At 39.1% G+C, this 27,459-nt stretch overlaps 1 protein-coding gene and 1 pseudogene across 1 annotated transcript; one reads left to right on the top strand and one right to left on the bottom strand.

Annotated features, from left to right (window-relative positions):
• The first annotated feature begins 1,211 nt into the window (after positions 1-1,211).
• LOC131241361 (ferritin-like catalase Nec2) lies at positions 1,212-4,467 on the top strand. Its single transcript, XM_058240178.1, has 3 exons — positions 1,212-1,504; positions 2,627-2,852; positions 4,051-4,467. The coding sequence occupies exons 1-3, from the start codon at positions 1,212-1,214 to the stop codon at positions 4,465-4,467; spliced, it is 936 nt and encodes a 311-aa protein (XP_058096161.1).
• Positions 4,468-4,682: 215 nt separating this feature from the next.
• Positions 4,683-7,158, bottom strand: LOC131241390 (desiccation-related protein PCC13-62-like; annotated as a pseudogene).
• Between the last annotated feature and the right edge of the window lie 20,301 nt (positions 7,159-27,459).

Raw genomic sequence — 27,459 nt, 5'->3', positions numbered from 1 at the left:
TTCGATGTTTTAGATATGAGATGCCCTATAGCTGATTGAGAGGCTGCAATTCGGGCTGGTGCACTTGGGTTTTGAGTTGTGATTTCAACCCGTGGATACCCGTTGCACTTGGTCTTACTTGACTCAGTGCATTTCCCCGGGTCGGACTCTGTTCAGATTAGTCTAAGCCAGCCTTAGACTTGTATTGTTGGGCATACTGGACTCGGTATCGAGTTTGGGTCTGGATCAAGTCGGATCAGCCCTAACTTAGTAGGAAGAAATTATGTATATGCCATACAATCAACTGAAATTAAACAACCAAATGGTGCTCCCATTTATGTGGTCTTATTTTTTAAAAAATTACACTAATTCAATTAATTGAGTGGTCAATTAGCGGACATTTATTGCACGGTTGGGATGAAAAGTAGTCAATGGTTCAGATTCAGTGAAACATGGTCTGAGAAATATCAGGGACGAGGATTCTCCAACTAATTTGATTTTTGGATAATGGCCTATCTAGTCTCAGGCAGGCCCATTTATCAGTAACGCTAAATATTAAGACCGACGACTATATTGTACACCTGATCTCGATCTATATTGCTGCCAACGAATCACCAGCCCTTCATCAGCTTTTCCATCTGTCAGATGACAATTAGCAACCCAGGGATTGGAAATTGAAACATTACTGGGTGTGGGCTGGGCTGATGGGGTACGGCCCACTTATGTGCGCCATCTGGTATGGGCCTAATTCTAAGATTGAAGCCAAAGTCAGGCTAATCCAATCATCAAGTGGGCCACACCCACCCAAAAACCTTCAAATTTATGTGGTGGGTCAAGTGATGGTTGGATCAGCTTGATTTTTGGGGTTTTCCATTTTCATGGTGGAGCAATCACCTCGAATGGGTTGGATGACATACATAGAGTATGATAGGCCCACATGTCTACAACTAGTTATATTTGAGAGGAGTAAAATAGTATTAGAAAATTTTCACACAAGAAGGGAGGTACTTGCAACAATTCAAACAGTAGGGAGGTATTTCTGATTGTCAAAAACTAGAGGGGAGGTGTTTACAACTATCCCAAAATGCCAAGATGAACCTTCTTAGAAAACAAAATATAGTGGGTCCCACCAAATTCCATGCATTCCTTGCCAACCATCTAGACCATCTATTTCAACCGTGCCTCACCATCTCTCCACCCTCAAAAAGAGACAAAAGAAAGGAGAGAAAATCATGGCATGCCCCATCTCTCTTTTTCTCCTCCTCTCCTTATCAAGTTTCCTTAGGGCTGGGAAAGCTGAGTCAATCTCTCAATGTGAAGTTGAATTGCTTCAATTCGCCTTGAACTTGGAGTACTTGGAAACTGAATTCTTCTTGTCTGGGGCTCTTGGCCATGGCTTGGATATTGTCGCACCTGATCTAGCCAGGGGAGGTTCTCCTCCTATTGGAGGCCAAAAGGCCAATTTGGGCTTCTTTGTGAGGGACATCATTATCCAATTTGCTTATCAGGAGGTGGGCCACTTAAGGTCCGTTGATCAACGGTTTGGTTCCATTCATTTCAATCAGTATTTTCTTTTATATATGGTTCATATTCCGTATTGGGCTCATCCCTCTACATGTCTCTTGGAGAGTGATAGGGTGCTGAGCCTACTCTAGTCATTGAATGCAACTTCAATCAGAACCGCCCAAATAGTAGGACCCGCTGTAGATGGATCTGGGCCTGAAAGTATGATCCTAACTAACTGATAGGTGGACAACTAATGTGAAAGAAAAAAAATATAAATGTAGGAAATGGTTTTAATTCGACAAACAAATGTCCACTAGTTAGAGGTGAGGATTATTTAATCCAATATGATTTCTGGGATATGACCAACTTGCAGTGGGTCCCACTAATTTCACAGTTGGGATTTGACACACATGCCATGCATGTGTACGGTAACAACAGAACACATATCATTCATCATGGATATGGAAAACTAGGCCTATCATGGCCAGGCTGACCTATTGGGCATTCTAGCCTGACCAACTTCGGGACAGATCGACTTCGGTTGGAACACCAGGTTGAGGGTCTCTCTCTCTCTCTCTCTCTCTCTCTCTCTCTCTCTCTCTCTCTCTCTCTCTCTATATATATATATATATATATATATATATATATATATGGTCTCATGAGCGCAAGGCCGTACAGAGATTTTGTGTGAGCTTTTATATGAGCTGTTAGATTATATTCATGGCTGAGATTTAGCAGCCGTGAGAATGAGTCTCCAATCCCAGAGGAAGTAGATGCACTGTTGGGGCTTGGGCTAGACTGAGGCTCATGTTAGTTTGGTTTGGCCCACCATGGGCCTGGCCCACCTTAGGCCTAGGCTTGACTTCGAGGGCCAGCCGGTTGTGGACTGATCTCGACCGTCCATCATTAACAGCTCAATACAAATGAGTAAGTCTGAAACAAGATACTCTAATCTAGAAGTTATTTTTATAGAGCTATGTTTTACATTTATTACTAATCTAGAAATAATTACTTTTTTTTTTTTGTTAGGAATCGCTAATTCGAGTCTTTGAATAAACTCGAACTGGGTTGGATGACGATTGGTTTCTGAGTTTCTCATCCGAGTTGGCTTTTGTTGACGTGGTTTTTGGACATTTGCCAGGGAAATTCAACAGATGGTGGGTGGGTTTCCGAGGCCGTTGATGGACCTGAGCTCGACCAACTTCGCCAAGATCATGACAAAAGCGATGGGGGCCCCACTCCATCCACCGTTCGATCCTTACCTCAACGATATCAACTTCCTTCTTGCTTCCTATCTCATCCCTTACGTTGGACTCACTGCCTACGTTGGCACAATGCCCTACCTTAACTCCACCTCTATCAAACGAGTAAGATCAGCTCTTTTCGTTTTCACGACGCATTTTCTACGGTAGATACGCAGATTTAGTAATTGGAACCGTTGATATGATTGTTTGGGTGCATCCTAGTGGGGCACGTCTTGTAAACAGGTCAGATGGAATATACAGAACCGGTGGGACCTATGGGGAAGGTTTTTCACTATAGACGTCCCCATCCCAACCATTCACTGTGCTGTGGCCCACCTAACTTTTTAATTGTTCTGTTTTTCAGCCGAGAAAGAGAATATGAAGGGTCCACATGTTAGACGTATTGGATATATCATGCACACTGCAAGTTAAAGTGCTCTTGGTTGCATTGGGATACTTAGGTAGTCCAATCCATTGATCTAGACTGTTGATTAGGTCCTACGCACATTTCATGAGCTACATGGAAACATCAAAACTGATCTGAAAAATATTAACCATTTGATCAATGGCCTTTAACATAGATGGTCAAGATCGCTTACACGGATAGGTCCAATTGACAATTTCATCCATTTATTTGTTAGGTCCCATCATGGATTGCATATTATTCTAAAGAATCACTTTTGTTAGGTAGTCAAACCATAAATGGATGGCTGCAGAAAGTAAGGCCAAATCAAGGACGGATTGTAGCCGATCAATGGGAGTTTTGAATGGAAACCCATGAAATGAGTTCTGGGCTTGATGGACGGTTCAGATTAATCGATTAGCAGCACTATAACTTATTAACTTAGAAATGATCCAATGCACTAAGGGTAACTTATAGTGCTCCAAGTTGCATTGTGGCGCTTTGTACAATCCAGTCGATTAATCTGAGCTGTCCATTAAGTGCATCATACATTTCATGGGTTACAATGTGAAAATCACACAACGTATGAGAGTATAAATGACCATCTTCAGATGATAGACATGGCAAGTGTGCCCAATCATGACCGTCCAAATTATGATCCTAACCAACCGATCAATGGGTGTTTATGTTTCAAATCCCAACCACCCAGTTGATAAATGCATCGTGATGTGATACCTGGCATTGTCTAATAAGCATGATATATATGGATATGCCCCATCGACAGTGTGACCCACAATCCGAACGTCTCGGATCAGTCTATCATCTTGTGCACATTTGAGTTTTGATACACTGACAAATACCATCATGCACAGCACTTTTCCTGTTAGTCTCTTACAAGAAGGAAATGGGGTTTTTCAGCTGGTGGCCAGTCTCTTGGCAGTGAAGTCCGGCCAAGATGCTGTGATCCGTTCGCTTCTCTACAGGCATGCACTCCAGCCAATCTACCCTTACACTTCCAACGTTGCAGAGCTAACCAACCGGCTTTCCGCTCTTAGAAACCGGCTAAGCAGGTCCAGCAACAAAGATCAAGGCCTCCTCGTCTCGCCCCATGGTTGGATTGGTGGATCCAGCTCCGGCAACATCATCTACAGCAACAACAACTCGATCGCGTACTGGAGATTTCCACGCGAGACGCTGAGGATCTTGTATGGCACTGGCCATGAAGACCGCCCGGGCGGGTTCTTCCCTATCGGCACCAAAGGCGCGGTGGCCCAAATCTACCTGGCCAATGCCACTTCAGCATGCCCTAGGCTGTCGAAAAATAACAACCATTGATGAAAATTCCAATGTGGGCCTTTTCATTGGCCATTGGATAAGAGAGAGAGAGAGAGAGAGAGAGAGAGAGAGAGAGAGAGAGATGTAAAGTGAAGATCTCAACAAATCAAATGTAATTAAAAGATTGGAATTATCAAAGAGAAACTCTCTTTTTTAACATTTATGTTCCATAAATAAGGTTACTACCTCACATTTTTAAATAAATCCAACCCTCATTACTCTTTCAATCTAAGCTTCCCAACAAAAACGTATGTTTATTAACTTAAGTGGTTCCATCAATCAAGATTGTCTGGTCAGTCTACTTCATAACTACCTAAGATCTAAGCACTGTGCAAATAAGACCTGGCGATCCGACCATTGGCACCAATGGGGAAGAAACCGCCGGGAATGCGAGCGGTGCCCTTGCCATACATGATCCTAAGGATTTCTCTTGGGGACATGTGGAAGGCGACCAAGTATCTATCCCCCGCCAGCATTATTCCTGGTGGTTTCCCTTCTGCGCCCATTACTGGTGGGATGATGATGCCTTCATCTTTCACTCCGCTCCCACCCAGTTTGTTCCTCATCTTGGATATCCGGTCGGTGAATTCAGCGACTGTGATTCCATATGGCTCCACTTTCATCATTCCGCGCTAGTAGAGCATTGATCTGATGATAGCATCCTGGGCAGATTGCACTCCAAGAAGGCCCCCACATAGCTGCACAAAAGTCATGAGATTAGTACCTCGAGTGTCAAGAACACCCGGTTTCGAGTAGAGCACAAGTTTGTAATTCTTGTTGTGATGAAAAATGTTATGAAAGAAGTAAGAGTGGATTGTCTTCTTGGCTAATTCTCTCTGATTAGCTAAGAGTTGATAAGGGAATTATGGGATTTGAGTAGTCCAAAACTCAGCTGAATCAACCCATTTCAGCAAAGTTCATTCCTTCTACATGATTGGGATTTTTTTCCATTGATCAAAAGCACATCCAACCGCTGGATTGGATGCATATGATTCATGTTTGAATATTTGAATTTTACTAGGCCTTCTGTTCTTACCTTCCTTGAAAGATGACCCTCGAGGAGTGGACACATGCCCACATATCCAGTTAAACCAATGTAAGGAATCAGGTAGGACGTGAGAAGGAAGTTGATGCTGTTGGCATAAGGATCGAAAGGCGGCTCCAAGGGACGATTAAATGCCTTGTTCATCAACTTAGCAAAGCAGCTTGAGCTCAGATCCATCAACGGTCTCGGAAATCCACACCGGCGCTTCCGTATGGCACTAAATAGAGCCAATCCAAATAAAAATGAAGATGAAGAACTAAAGATATCAAGAAATTCAAGACACCACTAATTTTCTTATTCTTCCATTTTGTGAATTTCAGATGATAAGTAGTAAAAAATGAAATTAAGCTTACATAGACAGAAATAGAATGGAAAATTGATGTAGAGCGGGTCGCAGACAGTTTCATGGCCAAGATGGATTAGAGAAGACCTGGTCGACGACAAAAGTGATCCGGACCGTCAGACCTTGGATCGGGCGTATCTCGCAATCCGGAATGAGTTATCTGACGTAAAATATATGATTTTTGGGTAGAACGAGCTACTTTAGCCAACCAACCCCGCTACGCCAGGTTGCGCAACCCGGAATTGCGAAAAAACCCTGGATCGACGGTCGTTTCCCTGTTTTAATTTCGTTTTTACTGTAATTAGTAAGTTTTAGTTTGATTATAACTCTTCATCCATTGGGCTTTAGGAGTTGCGCTCAATGTGAAAAGAGCCTAGAATAATTAGGAGAACGGTTTGGTGAAACCAAATAGGACACTTACTATTTTTGGCCGAAAACCTTGCGCACTAGGAGACATCACGACCGTCTATAAATAGTAAGTTTACTATTTATAGTAAGTCACGAATTCTAGGAGTTTTAGTTGAGTTTGATTCTGATTTCTTTCCCATTGCTTGGTTCCCTTATTTAAAGGGTTGTGAACTCGATTTTATTCATTCATTAATCAATTTTGAATTTATTAGAATTTATTTCTATTTTCTGCTTTCTTTCCTCGTAGATTCGAGAAGTCTTTGTGAGGAGTCCAGAGAAGTTCCGTGGATTCGGATTAGTTTATCCTCTTGAGGAAGATGGTGCTTGACCTCACATCCTCGTCAAAAATAATCTTAAAAGAGTTGCACCATTGATTTCACGGATGTTCAAAAATTCAAGTTCGACTCTAAGTCGACAAACTCATTGCTATTGAGTCGACTCTACCGAGTTGTAATTCAACGAATTTTCGAACGCACCAATAGATGCAATGAGCAAAGAAGATAAATGCATGTGATAGAAAAAACAACCTTATATGGCCGACTTCCTGATATGCGAACTGGGTGATGATGTCTCTCATCAGCGGATCGAGATTGGCTCGTCTGACACCTTTGGGGCTTGGCCCACCCATTTTTAGGTTCGGTGCAACTTGATCGAGGCCATGGCCTGTAGCGGCTCCTAGGAAGAACTCAGCTTCTAAGTACTCTAGATTCAGAGAGAATTCGAGTAGGTCGGTATCGGATTCATGGATACGGAAGTTGGCTTCTGGTAAGCGGATTTGGGAGTCTTGTGAGAGATCAGAGAGGGAAGAGAGAGGTTTGGAGAAGAGAAGGAGAAGAGAGGCTAAGAGAATACAAGTGAAAGTAGAGGCAATCATGGCTTCTTTCTTCTTCTTTACTTGTGGACTTTGCTTCTGTGATGATTTTCCTTAAATGGAGTGGCGTCTTTTTATAGTACGAGGCGGGTGACACGTGGCATGAAGAGAATGGGTTGTGGGTTCGCCACGTGGATATGAGAAGTCGTTAGATGGAGCTGGTGAGAAGCGGATTGGCTAATGACCCTGCCATCAGGGATATGATCTCTTGGGCCTTGGGATAGGCGCTGTGGGGCCCAGCGTGATGTATATGGCTTATCCATGCCGTTCATCTGTTTTTCCAGCTCATTTTAGCAGATCCCAAGCTCAATTGATCCACACTACAGGAAACGTGGTGATTGAATGCTGACCATTAAAAACTTCTTGGGGACTACGAACGTTTTGGATCAAGCTGATATTTATTTTTTCCCCTTCATCCAGGTCTATGTGACCTTATCAACAGGTTGGATGGTAAATAAACATTAAAACCGACCCTAGGACGGTTTCAACGGTGAATGTCGATACCCCACTGTTTCATTTGGTGTGGACCACTGATCAGATACTTGAATCATCGATTTTATAATCAGTCCATCCCTATCTAGGTCCACTTAGATGTGAGGTCCAGATCCACCATTTAAAGTTCCACGTGGATGGATGAAGAGTCCTTCTCTTGTATCATTTTCCACAGCCGTGAGGTTGAAAAGTCAATGGATATTGCTCCTTTCCGTTAGTGAGAAGCGGAGACTCGGGCCAGCGAAGTTATGATTTTTTATTATTTCCCCAGATTTTTTGTGTTGACTGTTTCGTCTAGTCAAACTTACAGACTCTAGAGTCCAGAGAGCTGTGAGTGCACACTCGCCTACGAATAAGTGCAGAGATGGCGGAACGGCAACCAGAAGTCGTTCAATATTAGTGTGGGCCCACCTGATATGAACCCTTCTGCCTACAACACCTCTTTTATGCAGCGCATAGAACACTCAATCACTGTGGGGTCCACCGTAATCCATTCCATCCATCATGTGGGAACCATTACTTGGACCACAAGCGGCACAGGGCACATGTCAGGCTAATGTATAGATCAATAAAAAAGCCCTTTTCTTTATTCCTATGTTATTTCCGGGATTAAAATGATACGAGAAACAAGGTGCCACCGGCACTGTCCACCACATGCGGCACAGGGCACATGACCCATATATCTTAGCCCAAAGGTAGAGAAAGGTAAGATCTGAATCCTTTGCAACACTTGTTTTACTCACTTAAAACACCAAAGCTCTATACGGTCCAACAGTTATATATGTAAAATCCACTCTGTCCATTAAGTTCTATTCTATATTCCAGGCCTTGGGTATAAAAATAATGAAGATCGACCACCTGAAGTGAGCAGACTAAGTGCAGCCCCAACCTCACCGAAGATGGTTCAGCCCTTTCTGTGGGGCCTACTTTGATATATGTATTCTATTTCTACATACATGCCACCCGTCTATTTTGCCAGATCATTTTAGGGTGTGAGTCCAAAAATGAACCTAATCCAAATCTTAGGTGGACCATGCCAAATCCAAAAATTATTCAGATCTGAAACTCAAGTGGACCACACAGGGAATAGGGCTGTCTGTGGGCTGGGCTTGGGGTTGGCTTTGCCCTGCTCTTGAATTGCTTGGACTGGGCGTGATGAACCAGGCCATTTAAAATTTAGATTTTGCCTGACCAAGCCCAGCCCATTAACATCCCTAACTGGGAGCAGGAGGAATGGGGGCCCGCCATGGACAGCTCAGGGCCTATTTTAGATTTAGATCAGTCTGATATTTTCCTATTTTGGCATCTCAGCGTGTGACTCACGATACAAATGAGTTGTATAGCATATGAGCATTGGGAAGGTTTCAATGGTGGATGTCCCATCTTTACCTGTTTCAATGGTGTCGCACACTTTAGTTATAAATCTATCTGATTTTTAGGCTCACATGAGTTGGAGTAATTAATGGACTGGAGTGGATGACAGACGTTGCAGTAGGCCCCACAAAGCTTTTTGTGGCACTTGCCAGGGGAAATTGATCATTAGTTAGAAGGTAATTTATAGGTATTTTTGTCATTTACTTAAAAGAAATCTTTTAATCTATGGTCAAAGGACATTTTAATAGAAACCTTAAAATTTTGAGATTTTTACCACAAAATTCTTTAGAAATTAAGATTTTATCACATAATGCCTCGGTGAATTAAAATGACATAAAAGTACTTTTGACAAGTCAAATTACTATAATGCCCATTATTTATTTTTTCCATAAAAAGTGGTTAAGTAGAGAATTGTGGGGCCCCCATGATATTTGTATAATATAAAATCCATCCAATAGATATATATAATCCACCATGATATTCAAAAGAATCAAAAACTTGTTCAATCCAAACATAAGGTGAACTACATCTTTAAAAATAATATATACCGCTTAAAAACATCAAAATGCATATACGTCTGTTTGGTGATTCGATTAGAAAGATTTTTGATTTGCGTATTTATCATGATTAAGTGTATATGTTTGAAAGGTTGGATGTCATACACATATTATGTGGGCCCAAAATTCTCCTACTTTATTCATTTATAAAGAAAAACAATACATGGAAGTACTTTGGTAACTTCCTCAAAATTCAAAAAGCACTACTTAGTAGTTATTTTGATTTGTGAGGATTCCTTGGTGAAAAAAAAATTGCATTAAGCTAAACCTGTGTTTGATGGACCATGGAATTGTAATCAATGATCAGATTTCACAACTGACGCCATTCACCTATATGTATAAGCAACTTGATGTCACATGTCAAGGGCACATATGGATGGACAACTTGGATAAAACACATACATATACATCATTGTAAGGACTGCATATGTAGTGGATTTTGAAATCCACTGGATATCCTACCATATCTTTTATAGGGATTGGATGATATGATACCTGGATTAATCCAATCCTTCCCGTTTGAAATCATTTCCAAGTACCCAATGGAATCTACATTGGACCAAATGTAATTCCATACTGCTTAATCCCACCTAATCCTACATTCCAAACAAGCCAAGTGACTCCCTTAAATAATTTCTAAGTACCTACATAGCACATATTTTGTAAGACTATTAAATAACTTTTTCCCTCCTTGGGGTTTTACAGCAGAATTTTCCCATTCTTTGGTTGTACCGAGTAGTGCCTCCAGGAGTTGAATGCCTAAAGAGTAATTTTTCAGAATGAAAATTATATGATTGCCGAATAACACCTAATCCGCTCCCCCCCTTTAAAGAGGTTCCAGACTACCCCACCCATTGCTAACTCTAGTCAATCTCATGGGTTCCACCATGTGATGGATCATGCCCCAAAAGATACGAACATATTAAAGTTATTTTCAATTGACTGAGTGATTTTTTTATTTTTATTTTTATTTTTTTTTCAAACCAAAAAAAAACATTCATTCAAAACGCTAGATTGATCGAACTACTGGAAGAAGTCATATGTAGCATAACTATACACAAAACACTGTCCAATATGGAGGGAGAGCTCCAAAGTACTAACACGAAAAATCGAAAAATGTTTCCTCTCTATTTCCTGTTTCCTTTCAAGATGTATATCATCTGCACCACTTATAACTGAAAGTGTAATGTTGCTCTACGACTCTACCTCTTCTTAAGAGGTATATTTGTAATTTTGTTGACAATAGAATGAAAGTTTAAGATTTAACAAATTTAGCAGTCTGTCCACATGGGACCGTCAAATCAATGGTCATCAACAAACCATTGGCACCCCTTGTATGGAAGCATGCAGACGGCTCAGGATCGAATCAGTTGGACAATGATTTACGGCCTTGATTGAGCACTACTTCAAAATCACCAACTTGAGCATTATACTTGTAAAAAGATTGATTCAGTGACATGTTTTACTATTGCCTGTAAATATGAAAGGTTATGGCAAGGAGTATCGAGATGGCTTTTGGGAAATTGAGGTGTTGTTGATGTTAATGATTGTTGCAGTTGTGCTGGATTTCTGGTAACTACTTTTATTATCCTGTCTCCTTTCACTAAGTTTAAACTGAGGTGGCCTGTTAAGACATGGTAAGACATAGTAATGAATTTTTAAGTTCATCTTCATAAACATTCATCCCTTCAACAATGTGAGTATATATGAGGTGATCTTAGGTAACCTTTGTTGATTACGAATGATTTCTCATTAATTGTTGAGCATCAACATAAACTTATTGTGCCATGACCAGGTTAGTTGAGGATGGCCTAAACTCCCACAATTCTATTGCTAGTTCTTAGAGGGAATGGGTTGATATGGTGACCTATTGAATTTCCAGATGACTTAACTACAAAGTTCGCTCATGTGCCATGACCAGGTTAGTTGAGGATATGACTGCAGATTTGGCCCATATGTGCCATGACCATGGTGGTTGTTTTGTTTCACCATTTAGTGAATGGATTTGGGTACCTAATACTAGGAGTCACCCCTTGAGTCATCCTTGACTCGGATGAGTCGGGGCAATTAACCCAACTTGTCTCAAGACTGAACAAGTCTATTCAAGTCCCCAAATAAAAGAACCACATGTAGCCCAAGTTGCCAAGTAAAAGAACCATGGATGTTAGGTGTGGTTTTAGAGATTCTTTTATTGTATTTTATTATTTATATCTTGAGGGTAAGTCGAGGTGAAAATATCATGTCAAACCGATAACCCGAACCATTTTATCAGTAGAAATGGATAGTCAAGATTGATGGAAGAAACCAAATTAGTTCCAATCATGATCTCTAGACATATGTACACTGTCCCACTTTGAATTGCTTATGATTCCATGAAGTACTTTGGTTTGATGATGCTAACCATCTGATCTATGACTTGTAGAAGATAAAATCTTTGAGACTTGCGCATAGTGGGAGAGATAATACGCAAGCACTTAACATTACTCAGAAATTGCAAACATGTCATACAATTAATTTAAATTAAACCGTCCATAATTTGTACATGTTAATTTGAATGAAAATTGAGCTTATCCGTATTAGATTAGTGGACATTAATTGTCTAGTTCAGAATGGAAAATCTCTGCTCAAGAATCAAATTACTTTTTTTAGTTCTCTCTAACCAATTTGGATTTTTCTGTTTGTTGTAGATGGGATGTGATTTTTCAGATTTTTTCATATGTAGGGCCTGAAAACTAGGATGTATTATCTATGAACCTGTGCAGTGGCAGATGCAATCAAATTCACTGTGGATACCTCCATTCTCAAGGTCAAAGTTATTCACCTTTTCTTCTTTTAGGTTGTTTGGGTGTCCAGAGAATGTGTGCTGGCTGTACTGATTTCAAATGTACAACTAATAGTATGCTTGTTCCAGATAAAACCTTGAGCAAATAGATTATTGATTTTGGGCAAAATAGGTTGAAAAGTGGAAGCACTCTTAATGCAATTTTTTGCTTTATGTGCTGCACCTAGTCTATCTTGAGTATACTTCCATGTCCTATATGGATTCCTTCTCGAATGCCCCTGCTTTAGGTTTACTTAAATAAGGTATTGACTTGTTTAATCCCATATGATATTTGCCTTTATAGCATGTGTAACTCTTAACTATGGTAGTATAATTAATTAATTTTTGTTGTCAATAGGGAATACCTACGGGAGCCAACACATTTGGATTTGTTTGCAGTCAATATATGCTTTGAAGCACATAATTAGATGCGTTAGCAATATTTCTACATTTTTACAAGTTCTCTTTTTGTCATGACGCAACCAAATCTAATTTGGTTGCATCTAAGCACACCCAAAATTATATTTAGTTTAGTTTCTTATTTAGGCCAATCTTTTGAATTTTGTGAATTTTTTTTGGATGACTATCAAGTGAAATGGATTCAAGAAGGAAACATATACAGCTTTATTTCTTTTTGGACCAAATCCGTCGCTAATTTCCTAATAGTAGAAAATCGATGGGTTTGAGGTCCGTCGCTTCTCCTTGATCAGCGATGGACCATATCCACCGCCAAAATTTTTATAGATTCACGTGGGTTTTTCTTAGTTCAGGATTTTTAATTTTTGCGACCAAATTTACGACGGATCTTTTCTGTCGCAGATTTGCGACGGTTAAGATCCATCGTTTAATTTTTGCTCGATGCCAGTAATCAAATCCGTCGTTAATTGCATTTTGCGACGGATTTGATGCGTCACAAATTATAGATTTTAGTGCAACGGAGGATGTGTTTCTCCTTGTGGCATGGCTGGGGTGAACCTTGACTGACAAAGATGGCTAATCTGATGGCTTATTGAATTCCATTTTTGAAAACTTTGTTTGTCAATTAGAACTTGGTCAAGTTGATTAAGATTAGCCAAAAAAAAAAAAAAAATTGGCCGAGTTATTCCATAGGTCAGTCATACGTTTAGATTGGGTACTACCTGTCCATCAGGACCTAGCTAGAAACAGATAGTTGTGTCAAGGGCTTACTGCCATCTATATATTTTATCCACTCCATTCCTCTAATTTTATAAATCATTTTAGGGCACGAGACCAAAAATGAAACGGGTCAAAGGCTCAAGTGAACCAAGTAGTGGAGATTGAGCCCTTACTGGTGAAAACTTCTTAGGGCTCACTGTGATTTTATTTTCCATCCAAACTGTTCATAAGGTCACATACACTTGTATGAAGCGAAACATAAATATCAGCTAGATCCAAAACTAATATGGCCCCCAAGAAGTTTTTAATAATAGGCTTTAAATCCCCACTGCAGTCCACTTGAGCCTTTGATCTACGTCCCTCTTGGGTTCATGCCCTAAAGTGATCTATCAAAATAGATGGAAAACGTTATATATATATATATATATATATATATATATATATATATATAGGTGGGCCCCATAGAGCCCTTGGCATGATCGTCAGTCTCTAGCTAGGACCTGGTGGGGGTAGTACCCAATCTTCACCCGTCAATCATATACAAAACTCAACTAAACTTTTGATAACACAGCCAAGTTTTATATTAGCTGATCATATCCTCCAAGTTGTGAAACTTTGTCAAAGTAGATTTATGTGAAAATGTGCTTTAAAAAAAAGAGCAATTAGTCGTGGAGATGAACTAGTGTTTTTTTTTTTCCCCCTTTTTTAATAGTTTATTACATTTTTATTTTATTTTCAATCACTTCCGTTTTAATTTCCTTAATTTGATTTCCAGCTATTTATTTTCAAAATATTATATTCTATTTTTCTCATCCTTTCTAAATTGTAATCTTTTCATTATTTATAAGTATACGTCTTTTTCTCACAACATTCAAAACTCAGCATGCAGAATAATTGAGAATGAAAACAAACTTCACTTCTTCAAAAGAATTTATACAAAGTCTGCAAATATGTGGATTATGAACTTCTAATACCAACTTTGTTATTGTGAATTCCCTTTTCTTTCTACATTGACCTTATGATAGTGGCCGACCTCAATTAGTTGGGATAACAACTGTCATGTTCATGCATGCACTTGTGCTTTAATCAAGAATACCTACTTAATGAGTTTTGTTAAAACATGTACCCACCTTTCATGTATCAAAGAGAATTGTTGGGGCTAAGATGCCAACAAATTGCCCAACTTCCCTACCCAAAAAGCATATGGCGTAGCTTTTATATTCTTGATAGCTAGGCACAGAAATTTGTTCTTAATCCAAAATTGTACTCTTAAAATTAGGCTTCATTAGTTTGTCAGGTTGGCCCATGAATTTAGATTTCAGTGTCTTAAAAATTCATAAAGTAATAGATATTTTTAGTCTTCCAACCAGAAGGACATTTTCCCCACTACTGTATGTGAATTGTTTTTCTTGCTCCTTCTCGGAGTGTCAGTTAGGGTCCTTAATTAATCAGATTGTTGTGATTCAGTCAATGTAATTTTCGGTATGGACATTCCACAGTGGGGCTCATGTTCAAATCTAATGCATGTGTGTCATATATAAAGGAGAAATATACCACATTGGCTATCTTACCAGAATGATCCTCTTCTAGAAAAATATTTTACCCATTAAATGACAGATGTTGTTGCACACTTGGTTGCCCTCCATTATTATAATGGCACATTCCTTTTTTTCTCACACCACATGATGATAAGGGTTGATCCAGTCAGTACCATCATAGTGCAAAACTAAATGTGTTAGACCTAGTCAAAATATATGGGGCGTTTTTGAGTCACTGGGTTGACTTGCCCGAGTCTATACTAATCAACATAGCTGGTCGGAGTTCTTGATTTTTTAACAAGGTGTATAGGTTCATATATTTTTTTATTATATAAAATGTAGGATATTCATTGTGCATTTTCATAGAGTCGTTGATGTAAATGTTGTCATTTTTATTGGACCTCCCCTATCAAACTTAAAAGAAAAAAAATTCCATGAGAAACAACTACCAATATCAATCTCCCATTAAATTACAAATGGTAATACATCATACTCCCAAACTTCAATCAATTTTCAAATTTCAAACTTGTATAACCATTTTCAATTCATACCCATGAAAAAAAAAAAAAAAGATACAGAAAGAAAAACCATCAGAGGAAGTGTGGACAACGTTGGATGGTCGTCGAAGGTTGGCCAGAGAGTGATGTAGCCCCACAGTCGATAGTTCAAATGGTCGAAATGGGTAGCGATCACCCTCTAGAAAAAAAAAAATTTCTTTTTTTTTTTAAAAATTTATGGAAATTGATTCTCAATGGCATCTTGGCCCCACAACAGGCTATATAGCATCTTCCGTAGGGCCCACAGGTCGTCATGAGTAAAATCTATGTCATTCATTCAATTGGGGTTTTTTATTCAAAGCATGGGCTCCAGAATAAGGGAAAAAGCTCACCATAGATGGACCACACCACAGAAATCAGTTGGGAATGAACGCCCAATGTTATCAAATGTTGTGGGTTACAGAGGGCTTCAATCAGACTCTACTCAACTCAATACTTTTTTGTGGTTTCAAGACTAGCCAAATAAAATGGGTGGATCAAATCTCTTGTAAAGTTGGTTGAATGAAATGAATCAATTCATGGTTTAATGGGATTTACTCCACGCTCTTGGAAATAATCATCTTAACTTCTTGAGTAACTAACCATTCATACGAATACCAACTTGCAGGGGTATTTTCATCCATGAACAATTTCAAAAGCTATTAGAGAGCCAAAAAATAAGAAAACAGAAAGTCAGGCCAAACACTAGCATCAGTTATACCTTGGGGCTATTTTGTTAAAAAATCTTAATATTTTATGGAGTCATGATCGAGTGAGCTGGCCCACTCATGAGAAGCAAATTAGGTGCAGTACAGCCTCACCTACCACAGTGTGACCCTTACCATTGGGCCTTCCTTGATGTATATATTCTACATCCACGTAGTTCATCATTTTGCCTATCATTTTAAAGCATGAGCCCAAAAATAAAGAGATCCAAATCTCAGGTGGACCATACCATATATAGGAAACACTAGTAGTTGACTATTAATAACTTCTTGTGGGCCACAAAAGTTTTCGATCAAATTAATCTTTGTTTTTCACTTTCCTCTAAATATTACCAAAACATTACAGTAGGCCCTAAGAAGCTTTTAATGGTAGGGCGTTCAATCAATACTATTTTTCCTATAGTATGGTCCACCTGAGATTTAGATATATATGCTTCATTTTTAGGCTCATCCCCTAAAATAATCTGAAAAATCGATGGACAGTGTGGATATAGAATACATACATCAAAGTCCCCACTGTAAGGGTTGCACCGTATTGGGTGAAGCTGGGCCACACCTAATATGCTCCCCAAGAGGTGATATTTATGGAGCTGTGATTAAGAGAATGCGTGTCAGAGGTATGAGTACTCTACTTGAACAAGTGATAGAGATTCATGCCATTCATGAGTTAGGGTACATCTTAAGCATCAGATGGACCAAAAAATAACGTTGGTCCTCTAAGGAGAGAGGTCAAAATTGGATGACAAAAAAATGGACGGTTAGAAAAAGTACAATATTAAAAGTTAACATACAAGTTGAGATTCCTGGTATTATTCACAGGAGGTAGGCCCTACCTGATGAATGGCCTGGATCTCCTATGCTTATGCAGTTTGTCGGATGCCCTTCACACGAAGGGCCGCTTCTGATTCCCTACTCTATTTTATGTTATCCGAATTAGGGCCATCAACCGGGCCAGGGTAGGTCTCGGCCCGGATTTTGTAATGTATCTGGCCGGATCTATTTAAAATTTTAATTTACAGGCACAAGCCTGGCCCATTGACCTCTACTTGGAGTGAATGATATAAATTTTTAAGTTGTGGTCTACTTGAGTCTTAGATCTGCCTCATTTTTTAGCTAATATTCTAAAATGATATCAGAAAATGGATGAACGGCGTGGATAAAACTCATACTTGACGATGAGCTCCGCACAACCCTACCTGGACGGATTATCGTCCAGCGCAAGCAGGAGGCAATTCGCTTGCTAGGAAAACGCCTGCGTGCATTGTGTATTTCCCTATCATGCATGGTCTCTCTCTCTATCGTAGGCAATGTGGCTTCACGTGCATGACCCGTTCAATGCACGCATCATCACTTTTTCTCCTTCACCCCAGACCTCGGAATGATTCAATAATTAGGTGGTCCATCCCATAAAATTATACCTAAAAACCTGTGAATACATGTGTCACAACCCACATGAGTTCTGAAATACCGTAATTTTGGTAAAATTTTCATACTTATGAATGGATTGGACAGCACGACCTTGAGAAAAACTAGTGGTAAGCGTCGTTTCCAACCTTTTCTTAGGGTGTAGCTTGTCTGAATTCTTAATGGTCATGATTTTTACATCACAAGGTGATAATGAGATATTTTATCTGATGGACGGGTTGGATCTCATAAAACTACCAACCACGTTTCTCCCAGTGCGCACGAGGTAGGATAGCACGGTGGTACACGAGTGCAAGTTGTTGGGAGGTGTTTGCACTTGAAATCTGAAGCGAATTCGAGCGCCTGTAATTTTCTTGAAGTAGCATACGTCCTGTGACACTTGAAAACATGTACAAACTTCTAGCTCTTCATCAAAGGAGCCCGATTGTTCAGATACGCTGTCTTAAAAATTAACATGATCTCATAATCTTGTGGGTTTTTTTTTATCCTTGTACAAGAAAAGGTGAGAGTTAAGATAAATTGGCCAACGGTCCAAATTCAATGTAATTGTATCCCAATGGACGATTAGATCATCCTATTTTTGAGATATGATCCACATTCGTGGTTGGAATGAACGATGGACGGCTAGGATCTTGTATGCCACGTTGCTGCTTTCGGAGGCAAACCGCATGAAAGTTCACACGCTCGAGTGCACTAGGCTTCGCTCACGCAACTCATGCGGTTGATATTCTAAGTACCTTTTACCTACCTTACCGGCCTCGACGGACCATAAATATGGATAACCATAGTAGTACGGACAACTTATTTCGGACGAAATTAACCCACCTTTCTCACAAACTTCTTATTTGAAAGGTCTCATGGGTATCTTCGTTCATCTCCGCCGGCGAGAAAAATAATTATCCTAAAAGACGTTACTTACTTTGGTAATTTTTCTACTCCAGGTCAAAAATAGCTCACGAATGTGCGAGAAAATATGGCGAGGACCGGGTTGTACACGTGTATTAAGAGAATGTCCCATTAGTTCAAATATAACCAACATCAAACCGTCCAATTCGTGGGCCCCACTATACTTACGTCGCACTGAACTGATATTCTTAAATTTACATGCAGCAGACGGATAACATAAGAAGTGGTTAGTGGTCCTAATTCAAAAAATAAATGCCCATTAGTTGAAGGTTACGACTTAAATTTGAATATGGGATAATGACATATCTGTATTGGATCCCATGATGTCAACGGTTTGATTTGAGTTTCATGCATCCACAGGTACAATATCTGAGTGCATGTGTAAGAACCAACGTGCACTGCTGGAGTAACAAGTAAACCCTCCAAATATCTCTATGGGATGCCTTCGCTACTTTTCTTCACGTCTTTTGCTATTGTTATTTGAGGAGCGTACGTGGCCCCCAACAAGGGAAATCTAATCAAGAGTCCGGATCCTCTGTTATCAGGTCAACAGAGAATTCCTGATACCCTAATTCTCATTGGTCCACGTTACCACTCACTAAAAAAAATTAAAAAATTAAAAACATCTTCGGACGCTAAACCATTAGGGTAACAGGAATTCTCTGTTGACCTGATAACAGAGGATCCCGACTCTCTAATCAAATACAAAAATATCTCCACACCCATGAACAGAGGAATTCTAAGAAAAAAATAGAATGAGAAATCTAATCCAATCCAAAAAATAAATAAATAAAATCCCATGTCTATGGACAACGGTATGAGAAGGAAAAAATAAAATTCTATGTGTATTTATCATCCAACTCAAATTAAACCAATTAAATTATTTCAATAAGTTTAGATATGTAATAGTTGTTTACACCTGTTCTAGCATGTCTATGCGGACCAATGAAATCCAACCACGTATCAGCGCTACCTAGGTCACGTCCTAAAAATTGGCATCCGAATACGGATATTTCGATCTCAAGTGCCCAAGTGTGAACCTAGTAAAAATACACATGGGTGAGTTCCCCATGTGCCCGCGCAGTCCGGTTAACATTTAGTAATATTTTAAATGAACAATTCTAAGAGTGGTGTCTGCCTAAATGTGAATTATACAAGTCATGATATAAATATCCAAAATAATTTAAGTGTAAAGTTTTTAATTTTGGCCCAATTGATCCTTCAAAACATAATGATGATGTTGTAAGCTGATTTAAGCCTACCTGTTTGAAATCTTGATGGTACTTGCATCGATAAAATCATCTGATAACTAAGCCTACACAAAAAACCTTAGTTCAGCTCAATGTTACATATCAAATATTCTATCCTATAAAAATGTCTATCATATCTTAGCTTGGCTAATTTAACTTCTCCACTTTTATTTAACCACATGTTGTAACAAGTCCAGATGAATTAGCATAGCTTTAGTTTCATTTCTCTACTTACGTCTAGCACATTGCTGCAGTAAGTTGAATTTAGTTTTGGTTTCATTCATGATTTTATCTTCAGAAACTCTAAAATCTCCAATTCCTTACTTAATAATCCTCCTGGCCACAGCCTGCTAGCCAAGCTATGATCATCTAGATTTTGACAACCAGGTAGGTATAGGATTGTCAATTGTTTACGGTTGCTTTGCTTGCTTGAACTAATGTTGGCAAATTTCTACTTTATTTATTTTTCTATCAATTATATTGCATCTATATTCATACTAATAAAATTGATACTTTTTTTTTTAATTTTATTTCATATTTTTTCCTAAACATTTATTTTGTTGGCAAGAGCTAGCAATTAAGCTATCACTGTTGTGATAAAAGTTTTTTTTTTTTTTATTTCAAAGAAAAAAAGAACTCGTCTAGGGGATTGATCATACCCTTCACAAATCGATTGATCCCTTGTTAATCGGTGGCTGAGTAGTCAGGCCAATCTTTATAAATTAGGTCTTAATCTGACTATTTCAACACTTAGGGTCACAAGTCATCTAGTTCGATTCAAGTCAGAAACTACTTTTGTAATGCCAGACAGATACTAAATCGCACAAGCACCATCAAAATCAGATCATTTACTATACTTGTGATTGCAAGTATGAATTAAAACCCAACACCATTTAGGATAGATTTTCAATGCAATTCTTTTTATCATCTCTCATCGTTTAAAGGGTTGGAAAAAAGTTACATTGATGCCACTTGCACAATTTTATTTTTTTATTTTTTATTGCATCCATGTAAACCATCACTTTATATGAGAGCATCTAAAGTTTTATTAGATTACAAAAGGTTACACGGTTATGCCAAAGTAACAACAATAATAATGGAGCCGGAGTGGGTAAGGCAGTGGAAATTCGAGTTGGGTGAAGCCCTCACGTGGACTTTGATTGGTACAACCCCGTGTGATGTACAACCCCATGCGACCATGGCTGAGTTCAGTCAAGCCATTATCATGCGAGTAAGTTTCTTATTTTGTCGCCCTTCTGGTCTGTAAGAGGCTGTTCGGATTATCGCGGGCACCTGAAAAAAGGAAAATCCAGATCGTCTATCTGCCACAAACAGAAAAAATCTGTTACAATGTGATTCAAATCATCACAAACTATATTTAACGTAATAATGTTGGGAAAGGACTTGCCACCAGCCAATGGCTGGTGGTCGGCGCTCCATGGCCCTACCATGATGTATGCGTTTCATCCATGCCGTCCATCTATTTTTCTAGATCATTTTATCATGTGAGACCAAAAATTAGGTATATCCTAATCTTAAGTGGACCACATTACAGGAAATAGTGTTGAATGAATGTTGACCATTAAAAATTTTTTGTGGGCCCTTAAAGTTTTGGATCAAGTTGATCTTTGTTTTTTTTTCCCTTAATCTGGGTCTGTATGACCTAATCAACAGTTTGGATGTCAAATAAACAATACAGTGGGCCTTATGAGGATTTTAATGGTGGCTATCCAATCACTATTGTTTTCCTATGGTGTGATCCACCTGAGATTTATATCCCTCTCATATTTGGGATAAAGCTTTAAAATGATCCGTAAAAATGGATGAAACACATACATCATGGTGGGTCCACAAAGCACTAACCATCGGAGACGGATTGGCTACTCCCCCTGACACCAGCCTTGGAGCTGGTGGTCGGTGCTCTGTGGGCCCATCATGATGTATGTGTTTCATCTATTCCGTCTATCTATTTTTCTAGATCAATTTATGGCAATACACAAAAAATGAGATATATCCCAATCTCAAGTGGACCACATTACAGGAAACAGTGTTGAATGAACTTCGACCGTTAAAAACTTTTTGGGGGCCATAAAAGTATTGGATCAAGTTGATCTTTGTTTTCTCCCTTCATCTGGGTCTTTATGACCTAATAAACGGATTGGATTTCAAATAAACAGTACATTAGGCCTTAGGAGGATTTAAATGATAGATATCCAATCACTATTTTTTTCCTGTGGTGTGATCCATTTGAGATTAATATCCCTATCATTTTTGGGATAAAGATATAAAATGATATTTTAAAATGGATGAACGGAATGGATGAAACACATACATCATGGTGGGGCCCACAGAGCACCGACCACCAGCTCCGGGGCTGGTGTCAGGGGGAGTAGCCAATCCGTTTCCCTAACCATCACCCACGGAGCTGGTGGCAGGGGAGTAGCCAATCCGGAAGTGGATTGGCTGGTGTACGTCAGCAAGTTCTGTGGTCCCCTCATGAGGTATATGTTATATCTAGACTGTACATACATTTTGTGAGCTCGTCGTAAGGCTTGAGCCGAAAAATAAGATAGATCTAAAGATAAAGGGGACCATGCTGCAAAAAGGACTGGGAGATTGAACATCTACCATTGAAACCCTTTTGGGGTCACAGAAGTTTCGGATCAATACTAAATTTGTTTTTTCCTCTTCATCCAGATATTTGTGACCTTATGAATAGATTGGATGGAAAATAAACATTATTGTGGGCCCTACGGGTTTTTTAACGGTGAAAATCATTATCCCCTTGCTATTTTTGGTGTGATCCATTTGAGCATGGATATGATTCATTTTTTTGTCTAATGCTCTAAAATCATCTCGAAAAATGAATGAACGGTGTGAATATTATACATACATCATTGTGGGGCCACGTAACTTTGATCTCCTTTGAGCCGTTCGTACAACTCGGAGCTCGAGGAGCGTCGGCGCTCGTCTTCTCCGCACGACACGTATCTACACCAGCTATATAGCTGGTGTGTGGTACACCAGCCAATCCGTTTCGGTAACTGTCAACGTTAATAATAATGTGGACCGATCACAGTGCCAGAAAATAGAAAAAATTTATTGTTTGTGGCAAGCAGTGGATCGGATTCAAAAAAAGGATGGTTGAAAGATTTGAATAACAGCTTACCAAACCGGTCCAACGGTCAGTCCAACTGGATTCACCCGTGATCATGACTCACGCCACATAACAGTGGGGGCCACTCGATGAATAGACCGGCAGTCTGGCCACACACATCACGCACACAAAAAAAGGAAAAAGTCAAGAGAGTACCTACAACACTGTTATTTTATATTCTCTTCCCATTTATTGAATCGATACTCAGAATCGTAAGAGTCACGAAATAGCAATGCATTTGAAACTATGCGTTTGTATCCATTTGTATTGTGGACGCATTCTGATACATTGCTCTGAGAAATTACAGGATACCTTGGAACCGTGAGATTGTTTTTGTTCACTCATCTACCGCATACGTGGTGCACACGTATTTAATATGGACTCTCCAAATTGCGGGAGTAGCTCTGGTGGAAAATATAATTAAACAAATGGCATGGATTGAACGATTAAAAACATCTCTTTCCTCATCAATGTATCTTTAAAAAGAGCAGGTCAACTGTCTAAATTTATGAGGCCCATCTATTAATCTGGACTGTCCAAATTGTGGGCCCATCTCCGGTGGATAATATATAAAAACAGCATGGATTGAAGGATCCAAAGCATCTGATAGTTGGTATCAATGGATGGTTAAAAAGAGCTGGTCGACTGTCTAAATTCATTAGGCCAATGTTTATCAATGGTATGGATAGGTTGCCCATTGAACATTTTTAAACTGTCGAGTTTTGTTAATTGTGTTATGCAAAATGAGTCAATTAAAAAATATTTTAAATAAAAAATTATATATAAATATATTAAATTTTTGGAAAAACTTAATTTTATTATTATTATTATTATTTGTTTCCAGAATAGTCATATATTAAAAAGGAAAGAAGAAATTAAATTCACTTGAGAAGTAAGGTGTTGAGTATCTTATTATTTGTTTGGTACATCAAATGAATACGGAAACTTATATGTTTTCGCACCGGAGCACAGGGGCACGTGCCCAGGCACAAGGACAAGCTCAAGGTTGGTACAAGGGCATGGTCAACAACAATCAAGTGTAATTATGACTTTGAATTAAAACTTCCAGCTACTCTTACATATATAAACCGTTCATCTCAACACACTAGCCATTCATTCATCACCTCATATGAACTAATAAAGCTCTCAAGTACTTTTTGAGCAAGCTAGCAGGTTTAATATGAACCTTAAGCCAACAAATCTCTAAGAACCAGACACATTGGTCTGAGATAGTAAGTGCCTGTTTGGCCAGTTGCATTGGATAAGATCAAGTGGGATGGGATTCAAAAAACATAATTATTATCCATGGCATGGATTGTTTCCTAATACCATGGGATAAGCTTAATTCCCTGCTTTGTTTGTAATACAGTGGTACATTGAAAGGACATACCCACCATCATTTGAAACTATTGAGAGTAACACATGTGTTATATCTAAATCGTTCATTTGTTTTGTAACCTCATGTTATGGCATGGGCCTAAAAATGAGGCACATTCGAGACTTATGTGGCCCCAAAGAAGTTTTCAACGGTAAGTATTCAATCCCCGTTGCTTTCTATGGTGGGGTCCACTTGAGCTTTAGATTTACCTGATTTTTTGGCTCATGCTCTAAAATGATCTCGAAAAATGAGTGGACGGTGTGGATATAGCCCACACATCATGGTGGGACCTACACAACTTGCTAACATTGAGTGAAATTGGCACGGACCCAATACGATTCCATCTAACCTACTTCCAAGCTTTTCCTCTCTGCACAAACATGGGGTGGAATTGGCACAGGACCAGATGCAATTCCATCCCACCTAAGCCCATCTAATCCAGCCGGCCCAACAGGCTCGAAGAATCAGACTAGTACATTGGTCTAATCTAGAAGGCTAAAATTCATTTTCTATCTTTTTTTTTTTCTTTTTTGTTCTTTTTTGGCCTTCTGATTTGAATATTTTCTTTTAGTCTTTCATCTACCAATAAATTGTGTTTATAGAATTTTATAATGGTTTCTTTATACTCGCTGAAAGCATAACCACACAAAGGCTTATCGTGTCTTAAAAGCTATCCACCTTCAACATGCAATAGTCTCAATAATTTGAGAATCAGCAAATAACATTTTAAGGACAAAGTGATCACACGTAACTAAGCTTGACCTTAATATTTTCAATTTCTTTTATTAAGTGAGTCGAACCTGTTCAAGTTTTCCTTTTGCTACTATCCATCCCTCAATGTTCACGTGAAATGTGGTGATGATCAGGACCGTTGATCAAATGGGCTATAAGATAACAATTGCAATCATTGGACAAGCCTGACCATCAATCGTTGTAAGTTTTAATGATTTAATGTGTATTGCTGATCTAACCCTTCCGTTTGGTACATGGCTTATCAAGGCGACGGCCCACTTCAACTGAGGAGGGCAGTGGACCAACAGTTACATATACAAAAATCCACATTGACGGAAAATGGTTCAAAAGAGACGTGGCTCGAATTATACTAGCCATGGCATTCAAAGGCATGTGCAACGGTCAAACATTCTGACCGCAAAATGAAGACAATTACGGATAGAGCTGGTCCAATGAACGTAAGTCTCAAAACATAAGCCGGCTATGTTAGAAACCACTAGATGAACGGACCTGTTTGATGCATCACCCTTCCACGTGTTTTGAAGAGAGATGGCTTTAACCAAGTCTTCGCGGAGCAACCCAACAAAAGCATTTTTAAAGAGTGCGTGAATTACACGAAAAGCTACCTGCTAACTGATTCAAATCTGACAAATGGCTGTTATGGCTCCGAACGCCAACCATTTTCCCATCGGGTTGAGAATAGGGGTGTACGTCCAATCGAACCGAGCCGAGCTGGCCTTATCTCAACTTGGCTCGAACACTGCTTGACCCCAGCTCAAATTGGGCTTGGTTTAATCTTTGAGCTTGACTGGCCAGCTCGGCTTGGTTCGGTCAACAGCTTGAGCTGAATTCAAGTCAACATTGAGCCGAGTTTGCCATTGGGGCATTTCCACAGACATCTGAACTGCAACTTTAAAATTCCACTGTTTTACAATCAGAGGCAATGGTTTTACATGTATTTTAAATTTTATTTTAAAAATATAAATAAAGAGAAAAAAAATATTTGTTTCATATACATACCTTCCTTGCCGCTAGCCAAACCTTCCTTGCCACCAGCCATATATCGTTAAGTCATTTTATCAAACAGTTGGCAAGCAACATCAATGGCAAAGTAGCCAAGTCACCAAACTGGTTTGATCTAAGTTCGATTCGACCTGGATTCGATCCGAGTCGAGTCGAGCTGGGCCTACTCAAACTTGGCTCGAACTCATTTTCAAGCTCAAAAAATCAACTCGAAATCAGCTTCGAATTGAGTCAAATTGAGCTTTTTCGAGTCGAGTCGAGCAAGCTAACCGAACTAGCTCGGTTCATGTACACCCCTAGTTGAGAGTGGTAACGGGCTGCCCTAGCCAAGCCTCGTAAGGCTAGGGCTTAAGCTCCTAAACTTGACTCGAGAACTAGGCTTATTCTTAAAATCTAGGTGTGGTGTTTGGGTTAGGTAGGGTTGGGTCATGCTTTGCCCAATGATTAATAGATCAACTTAGTTTGTTGGATCAGTCCACTAATAAATGGGGCCTTTGTTATACAAAAGGATGAATTTTAAGACATTCATTTGGGTCCCATAAGAATGTAAGTATAGTTTAAAGCCATCTTATAGATTCAATCAAGCTCATGTTTCCATCACCAATGTCACTTATATGATAGGGCTTGTTGTGGATGATGGGCATATTGTGTTTAGATCATTTCAAACCTTTGCTCATATCACTCTTTTTTTTATATGGCTGACCTTTCTTATAAGATCAAGGTAAAGGCTGAGGCCTTTTTAGCCTAATTAAGGCTAGGGCTTGGAAGACTAATGCCGAGCTTAAGTTCCATTCCTTGGTCGACCATGGATGGACATGACCCAAAAAGCTCTTTGATCCAACATGTAAGCTTAGACTTGTTTAAAGTTGATGGTATGTTTGGTTAGCACATTATAGCAATATTGTAATATAAAAGGCACTATCATTACAATTTGTCAATGTTCATTTAAACATATAAATTCTATATGTACGGCATTGGTTAAATGCATATGTAAAGATGAATGGATTTATATTAACTATAGATTTATAATGTGTTATGGTAAAAATCTCGTATCCAAACACAAAAATTAATATTTTTTTATTAATTTAATATTTTACTAATATAAAAATACCATCATTCCACTTTTTTTTAAGGGAATTGTTAGTCAAATTACTAGAGACGAGATGGGCCTGAATGTGCATGGCTTCACTCCCTTTTTAAACCATCCATTTGTGGCCCATAAATCAGCTATGCACGAAAATTTCTGGAACATTGTCCCAACACAGTGGACCGCA

The sequence above is a fragment of the Magnolia sinica genome, chromosome 3 (genome assembly GCF_029962835.1).
Source record: "Magnolia sinica isolate HGM2019 chromosome 3, MsV1, whole genome shotgun sequence".
In the NCBI taxonomy this organism is placed as follows: Eukaryota; Viridiplantae; Streptophyta; class Magnoliopsida; order Magnoliales; family Magnoliaceae; genus Magnolia; species Magnolia sinica.
This window is presented reverse-complemented; position numbering and strand designations above follow the sequence as displayed.